Source organism: Xiphophorus maculatus, chromosome 20, assembly GCF_002775205.1.
Source record: "Xiphophorus maculatus strain JP 163 A chromosome 20, X_maculatus-5.0-male, whole genome shotgun sequence".
NCBI lineage: Eukaryota > Metazoa > Chordata > Actinopteri > Cyprinodontiformes > Poeciliidae > Xiphophorus > Xiphophorus maculatus.
Window position 1 is genome coordinate 3416317 of NC_036462.1, and position 25890 is coordinate 3442206.

The 25890-nt window shown below is 37.6% G+C and overlaps 2 protein-coding genes and 1 long non-coding RNA gene across 5 annotated transcripts in view; 1 reads left to right on the forward strand and 2 right to left on the reverse strand.

The window, feature by feature from the left end:
• Positions 1-1002: 1002 nt before the first annotated feature.
• Positions 1003-1792, reverse strand: LOC111605929. The gene is made up of 3 exons (XR_002751910.1): positions 1672-1792; positions 1498-1599; positions 1003-1086 (listed from the first exon to the last, which is right to left on the reverse strand). It is a non-coding gene; the product is annotated as an uncharacterized LOC111605929 (long non-coding RNA).
• A 4568-nt stretch (positions 1793-6360) lies between these two features.
• On the forward strand, positions 6361-8784 carry blcap (bladder cancer associated protein). Of its 2 annotated transcripts, none has more exons than XM_023353511.1 (2): positions 6361-6535; positions 7877-8784. In XM_023353511.1, exon 2 carries the CDS (start codon positions 8000-8002, stop codon positions 8261-8263), a length of 264 nt encoding a protein of 87 aa, XP_023209279.1. In that variant the 5' UTR covers positions 6361-6535; positions 7877-7999; the 3' UTR covers positions 8264-8784. The 2 variants fall into 2 exon arrangements, with proteins under 2 accessions (XP_023209279.1, XP_005814768.1); XM_005814711.3 differs by having other exon boundaries at positions 6366-6540.
• A 1739-nt stretch (positions 8785-10523) lies between these two features.
• ripor3 (RIPOR family member 3) overlaps positions 10524-25890 on the reverse strand; it is a 36597-nt gene continuing 21230 nt past the window's right edge. For both annotated transcript variants that reach the window (XM_023325716.1, XM_023325717.1), the window contains exons 5-26: positions 25784-25862; positions 25679-25702; positions 25526-25579; positions 23953-24102; positions 23340-23403; positions 23215-23258; positions 21385-21510; positions 20661-20806; positions 19168-19294; positions 18313-18467; positions 17765-17944; positions 17345-17411; positions 16812-17018; positions 16599-16744; positions 15567-15732; positions 14773-14902; positions 13499-13663; positions 13252-13416; positions 11947-12149; positions 11176-11259; positions 11009-11099; positions 10524-10924 (exon numbers count right to left, since the gene is read on the reverse strand). In XM_023325716.1, coding sequence (XP_023181484.1) covers positions 10824-10924; positions 11009-11099; positions 11176-11259; positions 11947-12149; positions 13252-13416; positions 13499-13663; positions 14773-14902; positions 15567-15732; positions 16599-16744; positions 16812-17018; positions 17345-17411; positions 17765-17944; positions 18313-18467; positions 19168-19294; positions 20661-20806; positions 21385-21510; positions 23215-23258; positions 23340-23403; positions 23953-24102; positions 25526-25579; positions 25679-25702; positions 25784-25862 — 2674 coding nt within the window. In that variant the 3' untranslated portion in view covers positions 10524-10823. The remainder of the gene's footprint in view (positions 10925-11008; positions 11100-11175; positions 11260-11946; positions 12150-13251; positions 13417-13498; positions 13664-14772; positions 14903-15566; positions 15733-16598; positions 16745-16811; positions 17019-17344; positions 17412-17764; positions 17945-18312; positions 18468-19167; positions 19295-20660; positions 20807-21384; positions 21511-23214; positions 23259-23339; positions 23404-23952; positions 24103-25525; positions 25580-25678; positions 25703-25783; positions 25863-25890) is intronic.

Consider the following 25890-nt stretch of genomic DNA (forward strand, 5'->3'; position numbering starts at 1 on the left):
ACTTTAACCCTACAATGACTGAATTTATCCGTATTTTCAGGGGAACCAACATGTACATTTGCTGCTTTCTTCTTTGTTTCTTTCTTTCATAGACTAGGACCATCACAAAATGAATAATCTCGCTGATTGAACTCTGAAATGAATGAAAAGTCATTCAGTTAATCATTCAGCTACTCAGAATCAGCACAACATTGACTCTTTCCATCTTTAAGATGACTAGAACAAACTCCTCACTGTTGAATCCGTGGTGTTGGCATCACTTTATTACAAATGATAGTAAATAATTGGAAATGTAGAAATATAATTCTACCAAGATAGAATTTAATCCTCTATTACCGGACACAACTGGAACTCCATAAAGTTTCATAGTAAAAGTCACATTAATACACAATCAGAGCGCATCATGCTAAACCGATTCTCCGCAAAAATACAAAAAAACAAACAACCAAACATAAAAAAAAACATTTGTTTATCATGTCAGAGTTTTAACAAGAAAGAAAAACACAGAGTATAGGCGATAAAATTGTTGTGTTATTAGATGCAGGTCACAACAGTTGGAAGTGTACATTTCATCTTTAGGATTTTATGTAACACCGTACTAATAAGCTACATTATTGTTGGTGAATAATATCACAGTGAACACAGATCCTAATCGTCCATCACTAGTGGATCTGTTCTTCTCTTCTTCAGCAGCCCCTGGTTGAACAGGAACAATTGATGTTTGTTCGTTCTGTAGGACACAATTTCCCTTTAAGGAGAAAAAAGTCAAAGTTTAGTTTGTTTTACATTGTTGTTTTTCAGCACACGCAAATGATAGAGCACTTAATAAATTAAAATAAAAGTTGTTCATTTACATTATATTCATTTAGACCAAAAAGGAAAGTTATTAGTTATACTCTAGAATTCAGAGTAGAATTCAATTTTTAACGAGATCCAGATTTTTTAAAGTTTTGACCAACCTTAAAGTGTCTTCAGCTTGTGGAGCCGTTTCAGTGAAGTTAGCGTTCATGGAGGGAAACTTGCTGTTGCTGTTCTGCTCGGTCAGAATGTTGCTGATGTCAGAAAAATCTGCTGTCATGTCATGAGCTGTAAAAAAAATTAACAACCATGTTTGCAAAAAGAAGTGGCAAGACCGTGTTTTCACTTAAGACTTATAAAATAGTTTCATGATTTTGGTTATGCCTGTAGAATTTAAACTGAGGTAACACTGAACAATAAATCGTTGGGTAAATAGTTTGAAAAAGAAAAGGTATTAAAGACACGCTAACCTAAATGGCTGCAAATGCAACCATTGCTGAAAATGAATCAGACTCATGTAACTTAGTGTAATGTTTCACCTCTCTGCAAAACTTTGAGTCACTACGCTTTATTCTTTTTAAACCCTTGCTATTTGATCAGTTTGATTTTAGAAGGGGAACAATGACTTTGTTTTTTTATATAACAGAAACATAAAATTTACTCTTTTTACATCATTAAGATGACTAGAACAAGACTCACTGTGAACACTGAGGGCGATGAGTTCAGCCAAAAGTAAAACATTCAGGATTCCCAAACAGACAGCCGCACGGAGGCAGAGCCTCTCTTTGGAGCTGCTCCAACCTTAACAAAAACCTCAACCTTAGCATAATTGAATTCATTACATACTAAATTTCTCTGTAACTTTGTTCTTACCTGTGTGATTAGATGCAGTTTTTCCAACAGGTTCCATATTGACGTAAATTTCCTCCATCGCTTCAGACTCTGTGCTGGCTTTAAACATTGACTATAAAATCCACAGCAGTAGTGGAACTAAGTGGAAAAAAAAAACTGTGGGAAAGAGATGAGATGTCTGGTGTTCAACAAAACAAAAGGTAAACGTATTTTAGAGATAATGACCAAATAAAGAAATTCATGAACGCAGATTCAGTATCAGTTTCTTAAATATCTTACACAACATAAAATTCTTGAAGGTTTCAATAGTTTCATAAGTTCATATTTGCTGATCTGTATCAATTAATATTTATTTATCCTTTTTCTTTGTTTTCCTTCAGCTTGGTTAATCCTACTCATAATAAACACATTACACTTTTCCATGGGTGAAAAAATAATTGACTCTTTCCATCTTTAAGATGACACAAAATTAAAAATAGTTTTAAATCACGGATAGAAGGATGAAAAGATACATCTGATGTTGCGATGTTCTTGCTTCATCTTGCTCCTGCGGATGGCTGTGTCCAAAAATATTTCCTAAAGGCCAATAAATTATTGGAGCAGATGACTGGTTCCCTCCTTGGTCGTATGGGCCCGACAGTTTTACAGGTCTCATTCTGTCCTGATAACTAGTCACAGCCTTGCTCTCGGTAAAAACAACTTTCATCTTTGTATTTTGCTTTCTAAATCCTCTTTTAACCCTGTTTCTTGTCAAGTAGCAGAAACACTTACATTAAGAAACCACAGGTGTTGAACTGAAATCCTCCTTTAGTCCAGAAAATGTAAAATACCTGAATTGCATTATTACAAAACTTCTATAACCGTTGGATCGAATAATTATGGAATTGTACGTATTTATTCATATTTTAAAGATATGTACTTTTAGGACAGCCATCTAGTAAAAACAAGCTGCATGAGCTGGCTAGTACTGTCTAAACCTCAGTCACCATATCTTCTAAAACAGCCATGAGGCAGATCAACAGTTTGACAAACAGTTTGCTTTGTGAAGCACCGCCTCACTGGGAGGGAATCAAAAGGCTAACATGCCAATCAGGTGTAAGTTGGGCGGGTTAAAGTAAGAGAAACGAGATACTCCATTCAAAGCATGATGAAGACCAGCAAGCAAAACAATCACAGAGTGGATATAGTAGAATATCAGCGTTCAGGAGATACAGGATAGAAGATTTGACTGAATCAAGACATTGCCCAGAAGTTCAGACTGGGAAGCTAACTGACAAATTGCTAACTAAGTATGTGGAGCAGGAAAATAGGTCGTATTTACTTTAATTTATGCAAACCAATTGCCTCAAAAAGATTCAATTACTGCAACATATAAAAGAAAGTGTAGTTACACCGTGTGATTTTGGCAAACAATATTCTTAAACTCATCCAAAATATTATTCTCCGTAAAACTTCTTTTATTTTCTGCTTACAGCAGCAGCAGCAATATATTTGCTACATAGATTAAAGATACACGGTCTCATTATTTGACAGGGTTGTTCTGTTTAAAACCTTTTAGTTTGCTTGAGCAGAAATGGCGTAGTGTCTGGGCATGTTAAAATGTTCAACTTTTACCACCCAAAATCCTCACTTCTTTCAAATAGTTCACTTTTTATTTTATTTTAGTTGTTACATGGACTCAACTTAAATAGATTAACTTGTAAAGATTCTTTTTAATATATCCAAATGTTCCTGCCACTTGCTTAAGATGAGTACAAACAACAAGTCGATGATAATTAAGTGATGTTCGCTTGAACTGTTTTTAAGTCTAATGTTTTATTTTACAGTGAGGAAGGCCGGAGTCTAGCTTTAGCAAATGGCTGAAGGCGTCTGATCCGCTTCAAACTCAGTACCTGTTTGCTCCAAGGCAAAACTTTGGTAAGGTTAAATTTAGTGGCTAAAGAAAGTCAGACGGTTTATTCTCCAATGTGAGAAATCCCTTGAGGTTGTCAGGTTTCTTGTTTGATCAGATCTTGTTAGTCAGTATGATTACTAATTAACGGTTGATTCTTTTGTGTCTAGATGCAATGTAATCATTCAATTCACAATTGAAGTTTTATTATCGGGATGCAGCAGATTAAATATTTCATAGTATATTTCATTGATTCCTTTCATACACTCTAAACTCCCTGAAAAAAAAGACCTTTCAGAGAAATATAATTTTGAGTATAATGATATTTTACTTAATCTGACTGATATGATCTTCTTTAGCGCATACTGATGCTTCGCATTGATCATTTATAAGCTTATCAATTACAAGAGATGTACTGTCTGTTAGTGAACAGACAGCATCAAGGAACAAAAGCTGCAGATCATTTTTAAGGTAACATAACAATTCACCAATTTTGTGAGCAACTCTTGGAGCATGGTTGTGTAGTGAGTATGTTTAATTTTTATTTTTAGGTAAAGTGTACCAATAGCAAACTTAGTCAATGCTATTATAAGTGGGGCTAGTTGTCAGAAGATGTAAGTAAGTCTCGGAGAGAGGGAGTATTTAAGAAAAAACACAAATTCACTGATTGAATTGTTGGCTGATAGCCGGCATATATTTGAATTTGTGCAACAAACACGAAAAGAAAAAAAAAACTATATAAAAACTGAATGGCCATTCAGTTTGATAAATATTTACACATTCAATAAATCAATAGAAATCCAAGGGAACCTGACCGAGGCCTGATTAGTCCCTGTCAGATATTGTTCAGAAGTACGTGTACAGAGGAGGAACTTTTACTAACATGTTTCACACTAGCAAGTGTTACAGAAAAAAAATCTGAGTTTCAAATGTATTTAAACCAAGATTTACTCTTTTGGAGAAAACATGAAGCAGTGGGAAGATCAGCGTTGATTCAACAGCAAGAAAAAAACCTGAACAAAATCATTCACAGTGATACCGGGCCAAATTCTGGAAAAGTCTGAACAAATTCTTTAACTGCGGAAAGATAAAAGTTAAATTTGAGTAGGCCTGTTTACTGTCTGTCACATATTCTTAAGAAGTACGTGTACAAATGAGGAACATTTACTGAAATGTATCACACTAGCAAGTGTTACAGAAAAAGAAAATCTATTAGAGTTTAAAATTGAAGTGATGAAGGAAATCACAAACTCATAGTCAAGACCGGATAATTGTGCTACCATAAATAATGCAGTAAAATAGTTAAACTGTAGGTTTTCTTTAGGGACTTTTGTTTCTATATGTCTTTATACACACACACACACACACACACACACACACACACACACACACACACACACACACACACACACACACACACACACAGACAAGCACCCATGGTAGGGGGTCTGGGTGGTGACATATGCAGATTCCAAGAGCTGATAGCAGACCCGATCAGGAAGATATTCCGTTTTAAAACCAGAGATTGATCACCATTGTTATCGATTGTTTGTCAGAGGATGTCGGTGACATAGAGTTTCCTTGTACAGCATGTGTTTTGACCCCAAAGGTCATGAGAATCACCCAACTAGGAGTTTTTTTAACCTGCCTCGCAGAGCCCGTTTCCGCAGTGTCTCAGGAAAAATATTCCGTTTAAAACCGGAGGTAACTACAACATCCTATTTAAATATACTATATTGTATATTATTCTCAATTATCTAACACTTTCATTGTTTTTCATACTTTCATTGTATTATTCTTAAAACTCATAATTTCCATACTTTACTTGTATTATTCTTACAACTCATACAGGTCTGAAGGCGTGGGAAAAACGGATCTGTGTGGGGGGATGGGTGGGAAAGGTGGGGGAGGGGTGGGAAAGGTGGGGGAGGGGCATCCTGTGACCGGAAATCAAAATCTATTAGTCATCAATCAATCATCCATCAAACTCCGATTAAAATTTGACAGAAGGTGGCCTATAGAGTCTCTCTTACATCATACAACATAAACAATAAAAAAATAAATCAAAGCTTCTTTGATTTTAAATCAACTTTATTTTCAGTTTTGGAGTTTTGCTGATTCTAAGGTATAATTACAGTAATACAATAATAATTAAAATATGTTTGTATTTTATTGGGATTTACAGCCACAGACCGACACAAATGTGGTATAACTCACAAATAAAAGTATGTTTTTCATATGTTTCATATTCTGCTATGCCCTTAGCTATTTTACTAAGTAGCATAATGAATAATGAATGTGATCAATAATACCTACCAGAAACAGCAAGTCTCCAGAGGAAAACATTCGAGATTATCTTACTTCCTATTTTCCTCCAAAGAGAAATCAATTTGGTGCAAATAGTATTTTTAGTTTTTCATGTTTCATCGGCTGTTATTACACTCCAGTCCGTTAGCTGGCAGCACTGCACTTTACCACTTTACCGTGAAGTAAAGTGATCAATATCTTCTAATTTTAACAAGTTTTATATGTTGATAAAACGATACATTTCTAATCTTAACAAGATTCTGCTCTTTTATTTGTGTCTTAGCTCGCTGTAATACTTAAACACTTCCATATGAAGAACTAAACAAAGTGATAGAAACAGAGGACTTTAAGCTACATCTGGTTCATATCTGCTCCATTAATGACATTTAAAATAAAATTTAAAAAACACACGCCGACCTAATTCAAGGGCTTGTTTCAAACTCCGGGCCAGTCGGTGGCGGCAAGTTTGTTTGTCAACTGCCTTTTGGCAAGAGAAGAAGAAGGGGAAAAAAACGATGACGAGGAAGAAGAAGAAGAAGAAGAAGAAGAAGAAGAAGAAGAAGAAGAAGAAGAAGAAGAACTACTAAAGCCGTTGGCAGCTAGTTAGCCGTTGCTAAATACGCAGTCCAGCAGCCGTTAGAGTTAAATACGAGACGTTTCCATTTGCTGAGAATGAACCCTACCGATGTCAGGTTTGCTCATGTTATTTTTCCAGCTTTCATCGTGTCACGTTTACGTGTTGTTATGGAGGTTTTCTCTTGTGTTTGTTCGGGAAAGTATTTATTAGTCTGTTAGCTTGTTGTTAGCTTTCCATCATGCTGTTGTTTCGGGTTTTATTCCAAGCGTTAAAGGCCTCAGGTCGTGGTTTAACACCACCAAATTTAAACAATAACTGAAACCAACCACTGTATTTAGTTCACAGTTGGTTTCTGAACAGGCGTTAAAGATTTTAACGTGTTGTATTTTGGTAAGTAGCGTTAGCGCTAAGAGTTAGTGCTAATCAGTAATAAGAGTCCATAAATTCACCTAACCAGAAACTGGACCTTAGACTTTGATATTAAACTACCTGAAATGTTATGTCGCAGTTTATTTAGACTGGTTGTGTTTTAGATGCTTCCTCCTTTAAGGCAAACGTAGAGGATTGCTTTAACCAAGCTAGTAGTTTATCTAAACCTTTATAAAGAGGTAAATAAAACGTGTAACTTTAATTTCCTTTGGGTTTGTGAAACCAGCTGACACAATGAGTCTCTCTAACCCAGATAGCTGGGTAGTGAACTCAGGCCGGGTTTGGGTCCAACCAACAGGCGATATTTAATGCTCTCTGCTCATGTGGCAGACAGGGAAGAGCCAACAGCTGCTTCTGCCAGAAATAAATCAGCCAGCAGTGTCTTTGTTTTCCTGCTGAAAACAGTCATTTTACCGGCTGAGGCTGTTCATCACATTAAGATAAAGCTCCTTAATCTGGTTTAAAATGGCAGCAGCTGGATGGGGGCTGAGCCAGAACTTTGACATTTAGATAAAAGTGAGATATTTAGTTTATATTTTAGAGATTAGTTTGAGATAAGAGCACAATCCTGTGATTTAACTTTAATGTCAATTATTTACATAAAGAATGAACGTTTTTGAGTATTAAGTCAGAATTTTGAGATGACAATAAATTTGCAGTACTTCAATAATGCAAATTTTATCACTTTTCTGAAAATAATTTTGACGATTTATGGCTATAGAAACTTGCTTTATAGATCTGCATTTTCCTACAAATGCAGATCTATAAAACACATATCTACAGCGTTTTTGTTTTTCTCCCCAGTAATAAGTTTCTATTAAGTTTTTATTAAGACAAAAGTAGATAATAAAAATACAAAATAAATTCAAATATTAAAAGCCTTGTACAGGTTTTAACTGCTGGTCTCGTATTGATTAATTTAGATAATCACGCAGTATTTCACATATTTAAGTCACTGAAATGTTTTTATTGTGAATGTTAATTTTCCATCACTTTGGTTTAATTTTTCTCTTTCCTTCCAGGAATGACCTGACGACAGAAACCTCCAGCAGCTTCGTCCTTCATCCCGGTTCTGTTGGCTAGAACCGCCTCTTCATCGCCCTCCGCTCTGACCTCTGACCCCGTCCCTCCCCCCTGCGGTGACGATGTACTGCCTCCAGTGGCTGCTGCCGGTGCTGCTGATCCCGAAGCCGCTGAACCCGGCGCTGTGGTTCAACCACTCCATGTTCATGGGCTTCTACCTGCTCAGCTTCCTGCTGGAGAGGAAACCCTGCACCATCTGCGCCCTCGTCTTCCTCGCCGCGCTCTTCCTCATCTGCTACAGCTGCTGGGGGAACTGCTTCCTGTACCACTGCCAGGACGCCGCGCTGCCCGCCGCCGCACATGACCCCGCCATCATAGGCACCTAGGCGGCGGCGTCCCGCAGCATGATACTGCCACGCTGCAAGGAGGAGGAAGAGGAGGAATCAAAGGGATCCAGTGAAACTCTGCACACCGACCGGACAATCACCGCCTGGAGTCACTTCCTGTCCATCAGATACATGCTGAGCTTCCTCCGGGTTCCTCCACGCTTCACCTTTGACCCCGTTTAGTTTTTATTTTTTTCTGTTCTTTCCTGTGCATGGTTTGCTGGTTTCAAAACATTCTCACAGACTTTAATGAATTTTGAACAAAATGCTGAAACTTTCCAACAGAAATCAAAACGCTGTGAGTTTTTTTTGTTTCATCCTGACGTGTGAAAGCGGAAACAGTCGGCCATTTTTATCAACCGTAAGCAATACAGGAAGTGAGACCCTCACCTGCAGACGGCTCGTTTCTCCAGGTGTTTCACTGTTCGTTCCTGCGGGGAGAGAAAGTCGCCTGCTGCAGCGCAGAATGTGCAACAGGATCGTTTTAATTTAAATAAAGTTTCCTCTGTGTTCAACCTGGACCGGCGCCGCCGCATGATTCTGTTCAACCTGGTGGTACGACGAAGCGCTGCAGCCGTTACAAAGACATTCTCTGACACACACACACACACACACACACAAAAACTACTAAATTTGAGTTTAAGGTGAAATTTGTTACAAAAATCTACTAGAAAAACTAAAAATTTAAACTAAAACTCATTAAATTTCCTAGAAAAATGTAATTTTTAGCTAATTTGCAGTTTGCAAATTATCTAGAAAGACTTTGCTCTTTCTAGAACATTCGATATTCAGCTCAGAAATTTGCTAGAAAAAAAAGGGACATTTTTGAATTTGAAAAGCAGAATCTTTGTTTTAACAAATTTAGTTTGAAATTTTTTTCTAGAGAATCAAAATTTCTAGCCCATTTTTGACTGATATCAGTAATTTGCTCAAAAACATAGAAATTTTTAAGTCAAATTGACTTTTTGAAACTGGAAATTAGTTTAAGTTTCTAGAAAACATGAAAAATTCAAGTCAAACTTCTGACATGTGAAACTCAACTTTAGACATTTTCTACAAAGGAATTTCTGAGATCTCAAAATCAGTCCTTTTTTTTGGCAGAAATAATTTTCTTGTATTTTGGCCGTAACGCAGTCGTAAACTCATATTTGTAGCTGAAACTATCGGCGTCTCTTAAGTCATGGAAGAATCTGAATCAGATTCCACGTCCGGTTCTGGTACCAAATGTCTACATTTATTTGCTCTAAACATCTTTTTCTAACTATCTGAACAGATTCTGCAGGACACCTGAATATGATTTTTCTGTTTTTTTCCTCAGAATTTTTAAGCAATTTGAAATAAAAGTCAAGCTAAGGAAAACGGGGGAAAAAGTTAAACTTTAAACACCTTTTGTGCTCCAGTTTGCTGGTTGAGCCACCAGAGGGCAGCACTTTGTCTACAATAATTAAAGATTTTCCTGAAATCTTTGGAGATTTTCTAAAATCCAAAATAAATGATCAGTATTTTAACAATACTGATCATTTACATTACTTTGCATTATGAAAAAAATCTAATCTTTCCAGAGGAAGGCTAATTAATATTACCAGGCCAGTAGTTTGTGAATTTAAAATGTAGGTTTTCTTCAATATTTAAAAAATATTGAAATAGTAGGTTGAAGGAACGGTCTAAAGTCAGTATTATGTGAATTTAAAATTGATTTCAATTTTGTATGAATTGAAATTTTGAAAAGTTTCACTAAAAAATTAACTTGTAAATAAAAAGTGGGCTATATTCTAACACATGCAGATTTTAAGGTCAATATCTCTATATATAGAAATATATCTATACACATATAGATATATATATATGAAGATATATTATATATCTTATATAAATATCTCTATATATATCTTCACATATGAAGATATATAAAGAGGTCATTTAGAGCAACAATCCAGTTTTATCCCTGAAATGTTTCGATTTGTTTCATGTTTTTCCTTAAATTTTCTAAAATTCATGAATATATATATTTTTAAATTAAACCTGATATTTTCATTACCAAATATTTTTCTTAAATTGTCCTCAACTCATGATGAATACCTTTATTTTTTTATAATTTAACATCTAAATATTTAATTCCATTTCAGAATGTTTGTACTAAATCTAACTAAATTAGTTTGTGAATTTCTTCAGTTGTAATAATTTGATTTTTCATTCAATAACTGTTAAACTTCTGAAGCAGCTCGACTCGTTTTGGAATCACTCTGGATTTATTCAGTCCTTCTGGGCTTCATAAGCACCAAATATTTATTTTTACTCATTATGCATCTTATCACAAACTAAAAAACATCAACTATGATGAAAATAAATGTTTCATTTTCCTCCAACATGAAACAGTCCCAGCCATTTAAAGCTGCATTTTTCAGGTTAAATAAATGTTTCTGCAACAGAGCGTCTCTTAAAACAAGATTCTGACCAAAAAAATAAAAATTAGGAATTCAAGTTCTGCTCAAAGTTCTGCAGGAAAACGTCGGATCTTCTTCTCCGCTGCTGGTTTTTGGTAAAGTTTGTCTCTGAACTTTTATAAAATGGTGATTTCTGTCTCCAGGTTCTGATACTCTTCATCCTGCATGTCCGCCAACATCTGCTCCATCCTCCGGAAAGCTTCGAATCCTTTCTTACCTGAAAGGAAAAAAACGCATCACGAAACGTCAAAAACCTTTAAAGAGAGTTCGGGTGATGAACGATTATCGATCAGGTCGTTACCAAACGATAAAACGGTTTCCTTGGCGACGCCACGAAGATCTTCGTCTGCCGACCTGCACAGATCCGTGATCTGCTCCACGCTCTCCGTCGCCTGAAACGCAACAAAGTCAGTCAAGAACTGGAAAAAAAAAGAACTGTTTGTTTGATTCTTCTCTGGTTCTGCTCACCCGAAGGCATTTCAGAGCCAGACAGGAACCCGTCTGGATCAGAACCTCAGAACTTTTCAGGCTCTCTGTGTAGAAAACCACCGACTGGAAGAAAAACAAGAAAAACACACAAAAAGGGATTCATGGGAAGTTTAACTGAATCTCATTAAGTTTTAATTAATCAGTTTTATTTAAAACTTCATCAGTTTCAGAACTTTGAGTCAAAAAAAATGTTTTTCAAGTAAAATTTTAAAATTAAACACATTTCCAAAACTGTTTTGAGAAATTGATAAAATAAACTTTGGTAAAGCTTATAAATGCAACTAAATGACAGTAAAAACAAAAACTAAATAGCTAAATAGGTACAGACAGTAAAACAGTTAACTACTTCTGATAAAAATTGTATAATTTCCTAATTTATTTTTAGGAACCGATAAAAAAAAAAAAGGTAAAACTTAAATGATAAAAGACACCATAAGAACTGAATATATTTGTGATAAAAAAAATTACAAATATGTTAATTTCCAAAATTATTTTTAGAAATGGGTAGGAAAAAATAGAAAATTAAATATTTAAATAAAAGGTAAATCAATTATTTAGAAACCTCATGCAACATTTCTCTGGCCAATTTAAAATGGCCTTTTTATTTTAATGTTTTTATTTTCAGCATTTTGCAAAAATACATGTGAAGGTAAATAAACAATGAAGTTGGGATCCTTAAAATTGATCAGAGTAAGTCTATAAAAAACAGAAGAGTGAACCGGTCTGGTTCTTCAGAACCGCTGGGCCCACCTTGCTCCTGAAGGCCTTGCAGCCTGCGGCTCTGCTGATGCAGCTGGCTGCAGCTTTGCAGACTTTGTGGTTGGAGTCCACCAGCAGGGCGGCGATAGTCTGCAGCGTGCTCTGCAGTGGGAGGAGCTCCGACAGGCTCCGCCCCCTCAGCTTGTTTAAACACTTTCTCCGTTTGGGGCCGTTCAGCGCTGACAGGATGTACTCTAAAAACAACAAGTACAACAACGGATGAGCTAAAAAACAAGCTAAATGTGAAGCTAGGTGAATCAGCTAACGAGCAGAAAAGAAATAAAAGACGTTTTATTCAGTTTGTTCATTTTTCTCTCAGTAAAATTCACTTTTCAAAAGTTCTTCAAACTTTAATGAATTGAAAAAAAGACAGTTTCAATTCACTATTATATGATATTATGAGTTACAACAACATTTGATTTCCATTTTGAGTTTGAATTATTCATTGTTATTAATATGTCTTGTAATGGTATTCTACATTCAGGTAAACAAGATAAACTAAAATATAACGAAATTTATGTTTTGAAATGTTTAGACTGGCCAGAGAACAACACACTGATTTAACAAGAAATCCCTCAATTTTCATATTGTTTAAACTTTAAAATATAAGATGATCAAGAAATCATTGAGCCGTTAGGAAAATTAAATATTCATCCAAGCAAATGGTGTCATCAATTAGTGACTTTCCTGCTGAGAAGTTCATAATTTGGTTTCTGGAAAACATTCCATGAACACTACGCCGTTACCTAGCAACCCCAGCCAGCCCAGCCCCGTTACCTAGCAACCCAAATGGAGCTCCAGAACATTTGGTCAGCTGGTTAAACTGCTGAACAAATTAAATGTTTAAACACAAAATAGAAAGAAAGTTACAAACTAAAATCTCTACAATAAAGTTCAAGTATTTTAGTGTTTAGCAAACAGGAATAATTTTGGTCATTCTGACTCACTAAAAACAGGAAAAGTTTAGTCTGATTAACTTCAAACACTGAGGAAAAAAGTCTCTCTTTTTAGTAGGTGAATGAACTTTATTACAAAACGGTGCAGTGTGGATGTCAAATGGAGAAATCCAGCACTTTCCAAACCTTGAAAAAGCCTCATTTTCAGCTCCACTACTGCTGTTTTTTAGAAATTGTTTTGACACCCATTTTCGTTGTGTGAACCTTCATACCTGATGCTTCTGTTAAACCTGAAGTTCTCCTTTGCAGGATAATAAAGGCTGTTTCTATTGTATTTTAATTGAAACGTTTTAAATTATTTCAACCACCCATGTTTAGTGTTTAGAAGTGAAAACTGCACCTTCTCTGGACAGGCGGGAGATGTGCTCCCCCAGATCCTGGAAGCTCCAGCGCTTCAGATAAACAGAGAGCTGGAAAACAGTGACCCTCTCAGGGCTGCAGGCGGGCCGGCAGCCGGGCAGCAGCCTGCAGGCAGCCTGCAGCTGCTGCAGGAGTCTGGAAAACACTGCAGAGGCGACAACACAGGGAGAAATGCAGAAAAACGTTCCCAGGAACCCATCAGGTCGGTTTGTTCGCCAGGTTTGTACCTCTCTCTGACTGTCCAGGCAGCTTGGCCTTCACTTTGTGAGTGTAACGCTTCTTCAGCGTCCTGGAGAAGTTTTCCACGCTGCAGTAGAACGGAGAGCCGCTGGCGTTCACACACTCCTCCCAGAACAGCAGGATACCTCTGGACCTCTGGGCCTTAGGGAGGACTGCAAGAGCACGGAGAGCATTAAGGTTCCCATTGAGCCTCCTTAAACAGGCCAGGATAGGTTCACACAAAACATGTTCATTAGAGCTTTTGCACAAAATCATTCTTAGATAAGGAGATTTTAATCTGCTCCGCTTTTAATTGTGAGCTGTTTTACTGCGTCTCATCACTTTAAATCCAAATAATGTGCTGCTGGCCACGCCCCCCACAATTCAACATTAACACTCACGTGAAAATGGCTGAAAACAGATGCAAAATTATACAACTGTACATCTTTGAAAACCAGAAGTGGAGCCTCCTGCACAACCAACAAGAATGCAGCAAGTGTTTTCTGGATGATAGGGCTGGACAATAAAACAACAATAACATACATTGCAATAGATACACTATCAATATCAGTAGATGATACATCTGGTAAAATATTAATTGAACCGCACAGCATTCTGGGACATGTAGGAGCAGGATTAGCTGCACAACCTCTCATTCAGCTAAAAAAGGTTGGAGGGCATCAACTCACTTACTCACTGTTTGGTTACCTAGCAACAACCTCTAGAGTAACTTTTACAGTTAGTTTTTCCTCCTAACTTAAAATGAAAAACAATGGAGTTGGGTGAAAACTAGATAAAACTGTAAATGTCACGCCACCAGGTTGGCAAGATTTTTAACACAAAAAAACTAATCAATCGTTATTGATATTGACTGATATGAAACGCTTATTTCATAATAGGTTTTTCAGCCATATTGTCCAGCCCTACTGGATGGTAAGTTGGCAAACCAAACATTTGTCTCTTCCAGTGAATAGAGTGATAAAATCAGTTGACCAAACATGCTGGAGCTTTGCTTGGGTTGCTAGGTAACGGGCTAGGCTCAGATGAGGTTGCTAGGTAACCGGACAGTGCCCCTGGAATGTGACGTAATCTGAAGGTGTTTGAAACACCAAAAACATGAACTTATTGCCTAAATCGTCTGTGTGTTTTTTCAAGTGCTTGATCTGTTTTTAGAAGCAGCAGAGACTCAAATGGAAGAATAAAAACATGTGAAATATGAATTTACTATAGTAGGTCCCGTTTAAATAAACGGAGTGAGCAGAGTGATTTCCTGTCCTCTGACCGTCTCTCGGTGTGATGTTGTGGCTCTTCTCCAGCAGCAGACCGCCGACTCTGTCCAGAACCGCGGTCTGGTTGGACATCTCCTGCAGCAGCTCCCGGCGAGACAGACTGAAGTCGCTTGTTTTCATCATCTGGAAACAAACGATCATTTATTGGCTGCAAAGTTTACAGTTTGGGACTGTTTTAATGGCGTTTTCATTCATTTCATTATTTGCTAAATTAAACAGAACCGGTGATCATAAATAATAAAAAACGTTTTGTGGTATTAGACATCAGTTTTGACGTTTTTTTTTGTTTTGGTCTGCTTTTATACGTGTATGGAGGTCTAATCCTAACAAAATTACAATAACTATGAAGTAATTTATGTGCCAAATGTTAAATCCAAGAAAAAAAAATGTCCCCAGCTTATTTGATTAAATAAATATAAATTAATATTTATCATTTTTATCTGTATTAAATTAAAAATATCCCTTTTAATTTTTCTTTTAATTTCCAATCTTATTGTTTATTAGTTTTCTTTTATTTATTTATCACATTTTTTCAACAGTATTACATTTCTGGAAATAATGAAATAAAATGTGACAGTAAATAAATATATTTGGAAAAATGTAATCAAATAAATTGGGAAATTAATTTTTGCATTAATAACATTTATTTATTTCAATATTTATTGCCAGTTTTGGCAGAATCAGGCCTCCGTATATGTGATGATCTTTATTTTCAAATTGTTGACGTTTTTCTGGTGGTTAATTTGATCTTTAATCTGACTAACGCAGCAAGGTTAGCATCCCGTACCTGCAGCAGGACGCAGCAGATGTCCAGGTGCGTCTCCAGCGCCTGGTCCAGACCCCAGTTCCCAGAAGTCAGTGGGGCGATGACCAGCTCGTCCTCTGAATCCGATTGGCTGCCTGCAGACAGGAGGCCCAGACTCTTCAGGGTGTTCTGCTGGAACGAACTGATGCTGGAACAGGAAACAGAAACATTCGCTTCAGAATCAGCTGGAGGTAAATTCATCTACATTTTCAGGATTTAATTTTCTTTGGGATCAATAAAGTATTTCTGAATTGAATAATTGTGTAAACTTTTATAATTTAACAATGGAAGACTCAGTTTACATAATTTGAGATCATTTAATTGAGTTTCTCTACACCCATTATGACTAATTTTGCTGGACGATAAATCGTCCCAGAAGTGATAGAAAACGATGGTTATCGTTTATCGCATGGTTTTGAGATCATTTTACGTAATATAATGGCATAATAATGGAAGAACACATTCTCAAAAATCAACAAACTGTAATTTCTAATGAACATTTAACACTGAAGCTGGAAAACATTTTAAATATCCAAAATAAAACAGAGAAAAACAAATAAAATGAATTATGAAGTCTCTGTAAATAAAATTGAAGGCAAGTTGAGACCAAAACACCAAAATCAAGACATTTATAATCCAGTTTTGGTTGAGAGACAGAAACAAAAAAATCGTGCAAATTGAAATTGAGATTCTTTTAACTTAAAATGCAGTTAAATGATGAATTGTGACAGGTTTTAGTTTCCCACCGATAACTTAAACGCATCTAGATTTGACTTTAATATCAACTTATATTTACTCTCTCAACTTAAATCATTTCATTTCAGATAATATTACAAAACCTTTATTAAATCTTGTATTTTAAAAGGATTTTGCTGTTTTATTTCTAATATATTTGATGTGAAGCTTCCAACTAAGTTTGTTTTCTATAATAACACATTTCATCTCAAACTGTTCATTTTGCTCTAGTCAGATAAATTGTTGGTTATTTTAGATGTTGTCCGTCTGTAAACTCACCCGCTGTCTTTTAGCCTCATGCTGCCCAAACAGGAAGTGTCGTCATCTGCGCTGAAGTCGTTGGACAGGAAGTCGAAGCTGCCCAGGACTTCCTCGACGGCCAGCGTTTCCTCTGATGCAGAGCTCCGGAGCAGGGAGAGGTCGTTCTGCAGGAGGAAACAGAACCTCAGGCCCGGTTCTGGTCCGGATCATTCGGTGCTGATGTTCTGTTACCTTCAGGATGGTTCCCAGGTGCTGGATCTGATGCTCCAAAGCTCTCTGCTCCTTTTCAGCGTTGCTCTCACCGCCAAACGATTTCTCCAGCTCCGCCATCAGGACCGCCAGCCGAACGGTCTGCGATCGCCGCGGGGCGCCGCTGGGCCCGGGTCGGACCGACGGAGAGGGCGGAGCTCCAGAGACAGCTGGGATGCTGGGGGATTCCTGCAGGGACAAAAGAAGAAGAAAATGTGTTTTAAAAATTCTTGAGGTTAATCTAAAAAATCTATGAATTTGAAAAGTTGAAAATTTGCTGGATAAAACTGCAAAAAAATAAAATCTGAGCTTCATCTCGGTTTTTGAATTTTTTTGACTTTTGAGACTAAAAAGTTTCCATATTCTTTCTAGAAACATTTTCCTAGCAAAATTTTGACTTTTCAATATTTCCAGGTTTTCTAGAAAATGTCAGTTTCTAAGCTGAAGTTTACTCCTCTTGCTGCCTCTCCAGTACACCGTCATGCTGGATCTGGAGGCGATGCAGCGCCACCTACCTGTGCTCCTTGCTGCGTCTCGGTTTCTCCTGATGGATTCTTCCTCAGGATGTCTGGAGTGCTGGACCTGCACAAACATCCACAGCGTTAGCATCATTTAACTGTGAACATTTATACAGTTAAACTTATTGAAACTTCATAATTGAGTACAATATTTTAAAATGTACAAAGCGCATACTTTATATTTCAAACAGATTTGTAAAATGAGAAAGCAAATACAACTGAAAAGGAACGGAGACTTAAAAAAATGCAGATATAGAACAGCGATGGTGGAAAGATGCATTTCAATTAAAGGATTTTATTTTATGGAACAATTTCCACGGTAAAGTAAAAATAATTAATCTAACAGATATTTATACCAGAAACAAGTCAAATACTAAGATTTTGTAATTTTGCAGTGTGAATCTCTTGCCTTCTCACCTGGGTAAGGCCAGATGAGACGTCGTTTTAATCGTTTCTGCTGACGAAGTCTCCGACACGCCTCCCCACTCCTCTTCATCCACCTTCCCCTCGACGAGCTTCTCCTCTTCCTCTTCAAAGGAAAGCTGAGTCTGACTTCCTGCCAGGCTGGTCGACGGGTAGCTGTGAGCGCGAGTCAGACTGGAAGACCATTTTACACCAAAAGTTTGTTTTAATCACACAAAACTCTAGCAAGCCCAGCAGAACTCTGCTAGGTAACGGCCGAGCTCTGCTGGGGTTGCTAGGTAACGGGAGGAGCTCAGCTTGGGTTGCTAGGTAACGCAGCTGTCCTCTTTGAACGAGGCTTAATCAGGAGGTTTTTGGGCTTATTTCCACCAATCAACATTGACTTATTGCCACAAAACGTTTTTTTTTTTAAACACTTGGTCTGTTTTTAGAAGAAGTAAAACCCAAATGGAAATGTGTAAAATGTGAATTTTTCATAATAGGTTCCCTTTTAAAACTTTATTACATTCAAGAAAACTTATGGTTCTGCACTTGATGCCTACCTGGGGATGAAGGGACTCTGAGGGCCCGATGTGGCCGAGGTGTGTGACGGGTTGGACAGGTAGCTGAGCAGCGACACGCCTCCTCTGCTGGAACGGCTTCTAGCCAGCAGGGACGGGAGGGAACCCTCCTGATCCTGCAGCTCATGGACCATCGACTGAAAATAATCAGCTAACGTTCACACAAAGTTGATCCACAAGAGGCAAATGTTTAGTTTTCCCTCTGTGTAAATATTAGTTACACCAGACCTGTTTCACTACCAGATTCAACAATATGAATAAAAAACCAAAAACACTTTGGATCCAAGAGAAAGAAAACTGACTGAATGATATTTTAGATCTGGTCATGTTAAAAAAAAACAACTATCTGCCTCCTCTTATTCATGCAGCTTTAGTCCATAGTCAGCATATGAAATATTTACAGTTCATGACAGACTAATTAGTAACTTTATGCGTATGGAGAGTGAAGAGTGCCAAATTGCAATAAAAATAGCTTCTGAAATAATTATTTAAATATGTAATTAATTTATTAAAACTGGAAATATAGAAATAATTTAATATAGAATTGCATGTGCCTCAAATATATTTGTTTTTATTTCAAAGCTAATTTTTAAATAAACTTGGAAATTGTCTTGAGTTGCTGTTTGAAGCAGCCAATCAGACGTCAGGGATTCCCCTAGTCCCGCCCACTGAGTTGAGTTTGATTGGTGAAGCTGACATTTCTTGATGTAATAAATTATGTCACTTTCCTTCATGAATTATTATAAACTAATTACGTCTATGTTGATAAAAAGACAGGTTTCTTAACAGTATAAATATAATATTTTAATTTTTCCATGTTGTTGTTGTTGTACTCACTATAAAGTATTTTTCTGTGAATGAAGGCGTGTTCGGTGCCGTCCAGCTGTAAACCGAACCCTTCCTGCTCAACACCGACTGCTTGCTAACGGACAGCGGCTTCATCCTCTCACTGCTGTCAAACGGACTGCAAAAACAAAAACAGATTATACCGAGTCTGTGTGCAAATCATTCATAAATATTCAACATACAGTAGGGCTGGATAATCGATGATCGATATCGCAACAGACATGTGATCAATATCAATTTGTCTTGCTACAACCAAACAAAGGCTATACAAACAAGGTTAAAATGACTTAACTACACAAAATACAATCAATACACAAATACAAAACAAAGAAACAATTATCATAAAAAGTGTAAGAAGTAATTAAAACTAAATTAATCCTTCATTAGATGGCAAAACATGGTGGGATTAGCAATTAGCTGCTCAATTTCACTGTCAGTTAAGTTGGTGGAATTTACCAACTCACCCACTCTTTGGTTACCTAGCAACTCACCCACTCTTTGGTTACCTAGCAACAACCTGTTGAGTAACGTCAAAAACGTTAAATTTGACCAAGTATTTTTGTCTAGTTTCTAGTGTAAAATATTTTGGTACACTTGAAAAACAAGTTACAAATAACTTTTTAGCAAGATAAAAGTTTGTTTAAGTAAAGTTCTAGTTCCACTGGCAGATTATTTCACTTATAATGAAACATTTTTGTTACAAGTAAAAATCTGCGGGTGGAAATAACTTTTTAATGAACTGACGTAAATGAAGCTCCTATATCTTGCTGAAAAGGTTAAATTAGTTTTGTCCTTTTTAATGTGCAATAGGATTTTTACACCATAAACTAGACAAAAATACTTGTAACCACATCCCTGTTCATCCCCACATTTGGAGACGCCCCTCTGTGTTTGGCTCCGCCCACTTTGTGGGCATTTTTTTCGAAATTCAGGGGTGAAGATTTGCTTTCAACTGGTGCTCAGTCACATTTCAAGGGTTTTCAATGAGTTTTCATTGATTTTCAGTCCAGTACTTTTCATTTTCTGTTCAACTGACCTGTAATTCATTTGGACAACATAAGATTGTTTGGTTCTTCATTGCCTGCAGGAGTTTACTCCCATTTCTTTGGCTAAATCTACAAAACAGGCTGAGTTTAGTTTTAACACTGAGGCTCCTGTCTGCTGTTATTAAAGGTTTTCTTTGTTCTCTCTTTCTGCTATGAAGCGAATGTTTCTGTTTCTGCATGAGATGCAGGCCACACTCATAAGGTGATAATAAACACTTTGACAACAGTTTGACATATTTTACTCCACAATAAGAGCCAGCTGTTCCCACCACTTCCCTGAATCTGTGCTGCCCTTTTGAAATTTTACTCCATCCACCTGAATCTTCGCCGTGACCCCGTTAGACCCTCGACCCTCGACCCCTGACATCAGGAACAGATTGAGTGTCTTTCCACCTCGGCGGCGTTTTAATTCATGTTGCGTTTCGGGCATTTGCGTACTTCCAGGTGACCTCCAGCTGCAGCTTGATGGTTCCCAGCTCTGTGATGTCCACCAACATCAGCTGCGGCTGCGCCACGAAGAAGTCCACACTGGCGCACGTTACCATGCCAACCAGCAGCCAACCCAGGCCCTTGGCCTCCATCACCTGATTGGATGGATTACAAACAGGCACACACAGGATTCACAGTTAATTTTCTTCCAAGCAAACAAACTTAAAGACTACATATATCCACTTTATCTCTTAAATATATTTTGTTGTGCACATTGAGTTTCTAGGAATGCAGCATAGATACATTTATCTTTTGTTTGGATCATATTCTTCAATTCCCTGTTGCGTTTTTTAGAATAATGACATCACAGCATGGGGCCATTTTCCTAGTGAGGTGATTAAAATCCGACAGTTTTCAAAAACTGAATCAAAGAGCTGTGAGACTGATGTGAGCGAACGATAATCTGTAGTGTGCCTTTAAATCTCACAAACATTCGCTCTGATACAAACTCAACTCTGATAAACTCTTCCTCTGCTCGCCCTCACTGACTCGCCTGCTTCTCATGTATGGAAAGCCACAAGGGCCAAAAAGGCGCAACATTTGATGTGCCTTTCACAAAGTAATTTTTTTGTTTTTTAACAAGAAAACAACTTCATAACTTAAAGTCAATCACAAACAGTTTTCATCTGATCTGAGTATCTGATATTTATTAGAACAGTCCTTCAACACCAACCTTGATTTCAAAGTTATGGTACACATGGGGGAGGAAGACCATCTCCTCTTCATCCCAGGACTGAGAGTCATCAGACTCAATCCTTCCTCTGATTTTCCATCGTTGCCGTCCCAAACGCACCACCACCTGGTCATGTGACGACAGGAGCGCGTCAGTTTGGAATAAAAAGTGTTTATAATTGGATTTAATCCAAAACAGAAGCAGAGAAATGCACAGAACTGCAAACATAACGATTTAAGGTGTAAAATAAGATTCCAGCTTGTGGTTTTGTTTTGTTTCATAAGCAAATAAACTTAACAAAACATTTTGTTGCTATTAAGCTGTTAGAAACTCTCCTGTGTTAAACGTTTGAGAGCTCCTATAATTAAGCTAATTGGAATTGCGATATAAATTTGCTTAATAGAAATACGCCGATGCTGAAAAACACTCATGTGTTACTACTGACAGAAACGCAGAAGAAGACGACAGGAGGTGGTAGGAGGAAGATGGTGTTCAAGATAGTTGAATAAGTATTTTTTAAGACTTAGTCAAGAAGGTTTTTAATTTTGTTTCTTATTTAATGGAAACATCGCAACTGAGAAATTTTGTTTTTTGACATTAGCGGAATATTGACAAAGTTTTGCAGACATTTGTAATGGAAACTCAGCCACTGATGAAATGCTGTGTCCTATCGCAGGTCCTTCCTCTCAGCTGTAAAGCTACATTCACATCAGCGTGACCCAAATTATTTTTCACAGCAGTCTGATCGACCCGATTCCAATCTTTTCACCCACCAAAAATCTGATTTGTGCCACTTCCACGCGTGGAACTAAATCAAAGCGTTTGCAGTCAGAACAGTCATATCGCATTAATCGGACTTTTACGTCATTTATGTGATTTCATAAAAGACCAGAGTTTCCAGACTCGGGTCTATTAGGCTTCCTTTAATAGAAATAAACTATATTTCTATTCTACTCTATTTTAAACCCGCCTGAATTTTTTTTTTGTGCGATGTCAATTTATTGTGTTGTAAAACTCTGATCAACTGTTTTTAAATTATTCTTTATGAATAAAAATCACTTGACATCAACAAATTGACACAAAACATGAAACTTTTGACTCACTTTCTTCTACATTCACCAACTTTCGCTCTAATTTTAAATTAGTTGGGCCCCCGCCCATCCTCCAGACGTTCTACAGAAGCACCATAGAGAGCATTCTGACCAGCTGCCTCTCTGTGTGGTGTGGAGGCTGCAGCGCCTCCGACTGGAAGAACGTGAGGAGAGTGGTGCGGACAGCAGAGAGGATCATCGGGGCCCCCCTTCCCTCCATCCAGGACATTTCATCCCAGCGCTGCGTGTCCCGAGGCCGAAACATCGTCAGTGACCCCTCACACCCCCACCATGGACTGTTCTCCCTGCTGCCCTCTGGAAAGAGGTTCCGCAGCATCCGGTGCAGGTCCACCAGGTTCTGAAACAGCTTTTTCCCACTTGCCATCAGACTGCTGAACTCTTAACTGGACTGCACTCAAAATCTGGTCTCCACTTTATACCTTGCACATGTACAGAGCTAAATAACTTCTATTTTACTGTCAGTCCTGCATTTATATTTTATATTCATATTCCAGAGTAACCTCATAACATTAGAACCTCAAAACATTGTCCTAAACTGTATGCAACGAAATTTCGTTCTGTATACACCCTGTGCATGCAAAATGACAATAAAGTCAGTCTAAGTCTAAATTGAATCAGAGGGAATGTAATTCCTGCAGCTCCTTCCCACGTTATTGATCATTATCGTCCCTTTAAGCCGGTGGGATCCAGATGTTCAGTGTTTTAAGGGGAATCTCACCTCGTACTGGTCTCCAGGGCAGAGCCGAGCGAAGCCGATCAGTCCTGCAGATGGAAACTTGTGTTTGGACGAAGGACTGAAAGACGATGCAAAGCCGATAAACTGCGATCTGCTCCGGGACTCACCCTTCATTTTGATGTGCAGCTCTCCCAGGAGGATTTCCAGATCTCCCTCCATGGTCGACATGTCCTGAACGGAGCAGCAGCAGGAAGGAGGAGGGAAAATCAGGATGTTCAGCTTCATTCTACACTTTGTTTTAACGTACAAACACAGTCAGATGTACATGCAGGAACATTTATATACAAAAAATGACTGCAGTTAAACACTAATCTCCATATACGGAAAGAAATGCTGCAGTCGTCTAATTGTACCTCAGTCACAACACGTCAATGACAAAAACATTTTTACTAGAATTTATCTTTTACTAGGTTAAGTGGCTACTTAACAGGACGATTCTTTGCTCAATTACTCTTCAGAATAATCTACAGATCACTAAAATAATCACTTACAACAGCCCTGGAATTATTTATCCTATTCTAGCTGCTTCCCCAAAACATTTAAAGTTTTTCTAGACCAACAAAAACAATAAATGCACAAAAAATGCATAAAAAATACACATTGCATGCATTTCTTTCTACAACACAAACTTGTGAGACTTTTATGTTGCTGACTGACTACTTGGTTCCTATAAACACATGTTTGTTCTACCGTAGCTCAGGAACAAACCCCCAGCAGTACCTGCAGGCTGTGCCGGTGACTGCGGCCGAGCTCCAGCAGACTCTCCCTGGAGGCTCTGGAAGACGGGGACAGAGAGAAAGCCCTCTTCATGTTCACCGCTCCCTGGCACAGCTTCCACTGAACGCAGTACGTCTCGTACAACTCCTCCACCTGCGGAGACAAACGGAAATCACCCCTCAGCCATGACGGTTCAACAGCAGACACAGTTTTTCCATCACATGGATCTTCAAAAGCTACAAAAACATAAAATATGAGAACCTAAAGGGGGGATGTATTAAGCAAAATTCACATTTTGCACATTTTTATTCTTCCATTTGGGTGTTTTAAAATTTCCTGGCTTATTTGATTAAATAAGTGGCTTTAAAGTGCTTTTAAAAAACATCAACACATTAACTTGTTGTTTTGGCAACAAGTTAATGTTTTTTAGTGTTTGGAAACTGAGTCATTTCAAAAATCTGCTTAATTTAATGCCACAAATCAGCAGACACTGCCCCTGACCTAGTAACCCCAACCTGTTACCTAGCAACCCCGGGGAGTTCCACCCATCACCTAGCAACCCAAGCTGAGTTCTAACACACGTATTGGGCGGGAACCAATATGGTTCCAATAACTTTTTAACACATTTGGTTGGAAAAAACAACTTTGGGCAGGTTGTTAAAATCTGGGCAGCTTTTCACAACATTTAGCAGATTTTCAGGAAGATTCTTTCAAAATGGTCATCATGCGGCAGGAAAGCACTAATAGCTCAACGTTCACTAAAATGCTGAGCTACTAGGCCTGTCACGATAGCATATTTTGCTGAAATGTGTTATCGCAAACATTTAACACTAACTGGAAGCCATTTTAAATATCCCCAATAAATAAAACAACAGGAAAAATAAAGTTATGAAGTCTCTAAACAAAATGATCTTTCAAAGAAGGGCTAGTTGAGACCAAAACACCAAACTGAAGACTTTTATCATCCAGTTTGTGGTAAAGAAATAAAAAAGAGAAAATCAATAAATCAGGCAGATAGAGATTAAGTTTGATTTAATTTATTATGCTATTAATTAGCATGATAAATTGTTATTGCACTTGTTATTTTGAAATATCTAGAATCTGACATCAACCATTACTCATTGGTTAATCCAGTGTTACTATGTAGTAGTAGTGAGTACTGTAAAACTGAAATCCCAGCACATCATGATTTAAAAGGAAACACAAGTCTTGTTGTATTCAAAGAGTCAAGTCCTTTGCAGTCCCAATGGGATCTGGTTCCGACTTGCTGAATTCTTGCTGGTTGTGCGGGAGGCTCCACTTCTGCTTTTCAAAGATGTACGGTTGTATAATTGTCCATATGTTTGCAGCCATTTTCATATGTGAATGTAAATGTTGAGTTGGGGGGCCAGCAGCAGATTATTTTCATTTAAAGTGACAAGACGTAGTAAAACAGCTCAAAATAGAACTGAACAGAATAAAATCTCATTATTCAAGAATGATTTTATACAAAACACGTAATGAACCTGTTTTGTATAAACGTATTCTAACCTGTTGAAGGAAGCACAATAGGTCCCCTTTAAAGAACATCATTTACCTTGCTCATTTGAAACTCTAATCGTCGGATGTACCTCTCCAACGCTTTAATCTCCTGTGAAAACAGAGAGTTTATACCACATCTTTATTTTCTTCCTCTTTACCAGTAAATCAAAATACCATGAAGGTAAACAAGACGTGAAAACATTTGTACCTTTTCCAGATCATATAGAAATGCCTGGAAATGGAAAGAAAATCCATTATTTACACCATAACTGTCGCCAACCATACAGAAAAAAATGGTTTGAGTTTTTCTCACCAGTCTGGAGTTCCTCTTGGTTTCTCTCTGCTGTGACGACAGGAGCTCCATCTCTGCCTGGTGAACCTCTAAATATTCCCTGCACACAAAACAAGTGAAAATCTAAG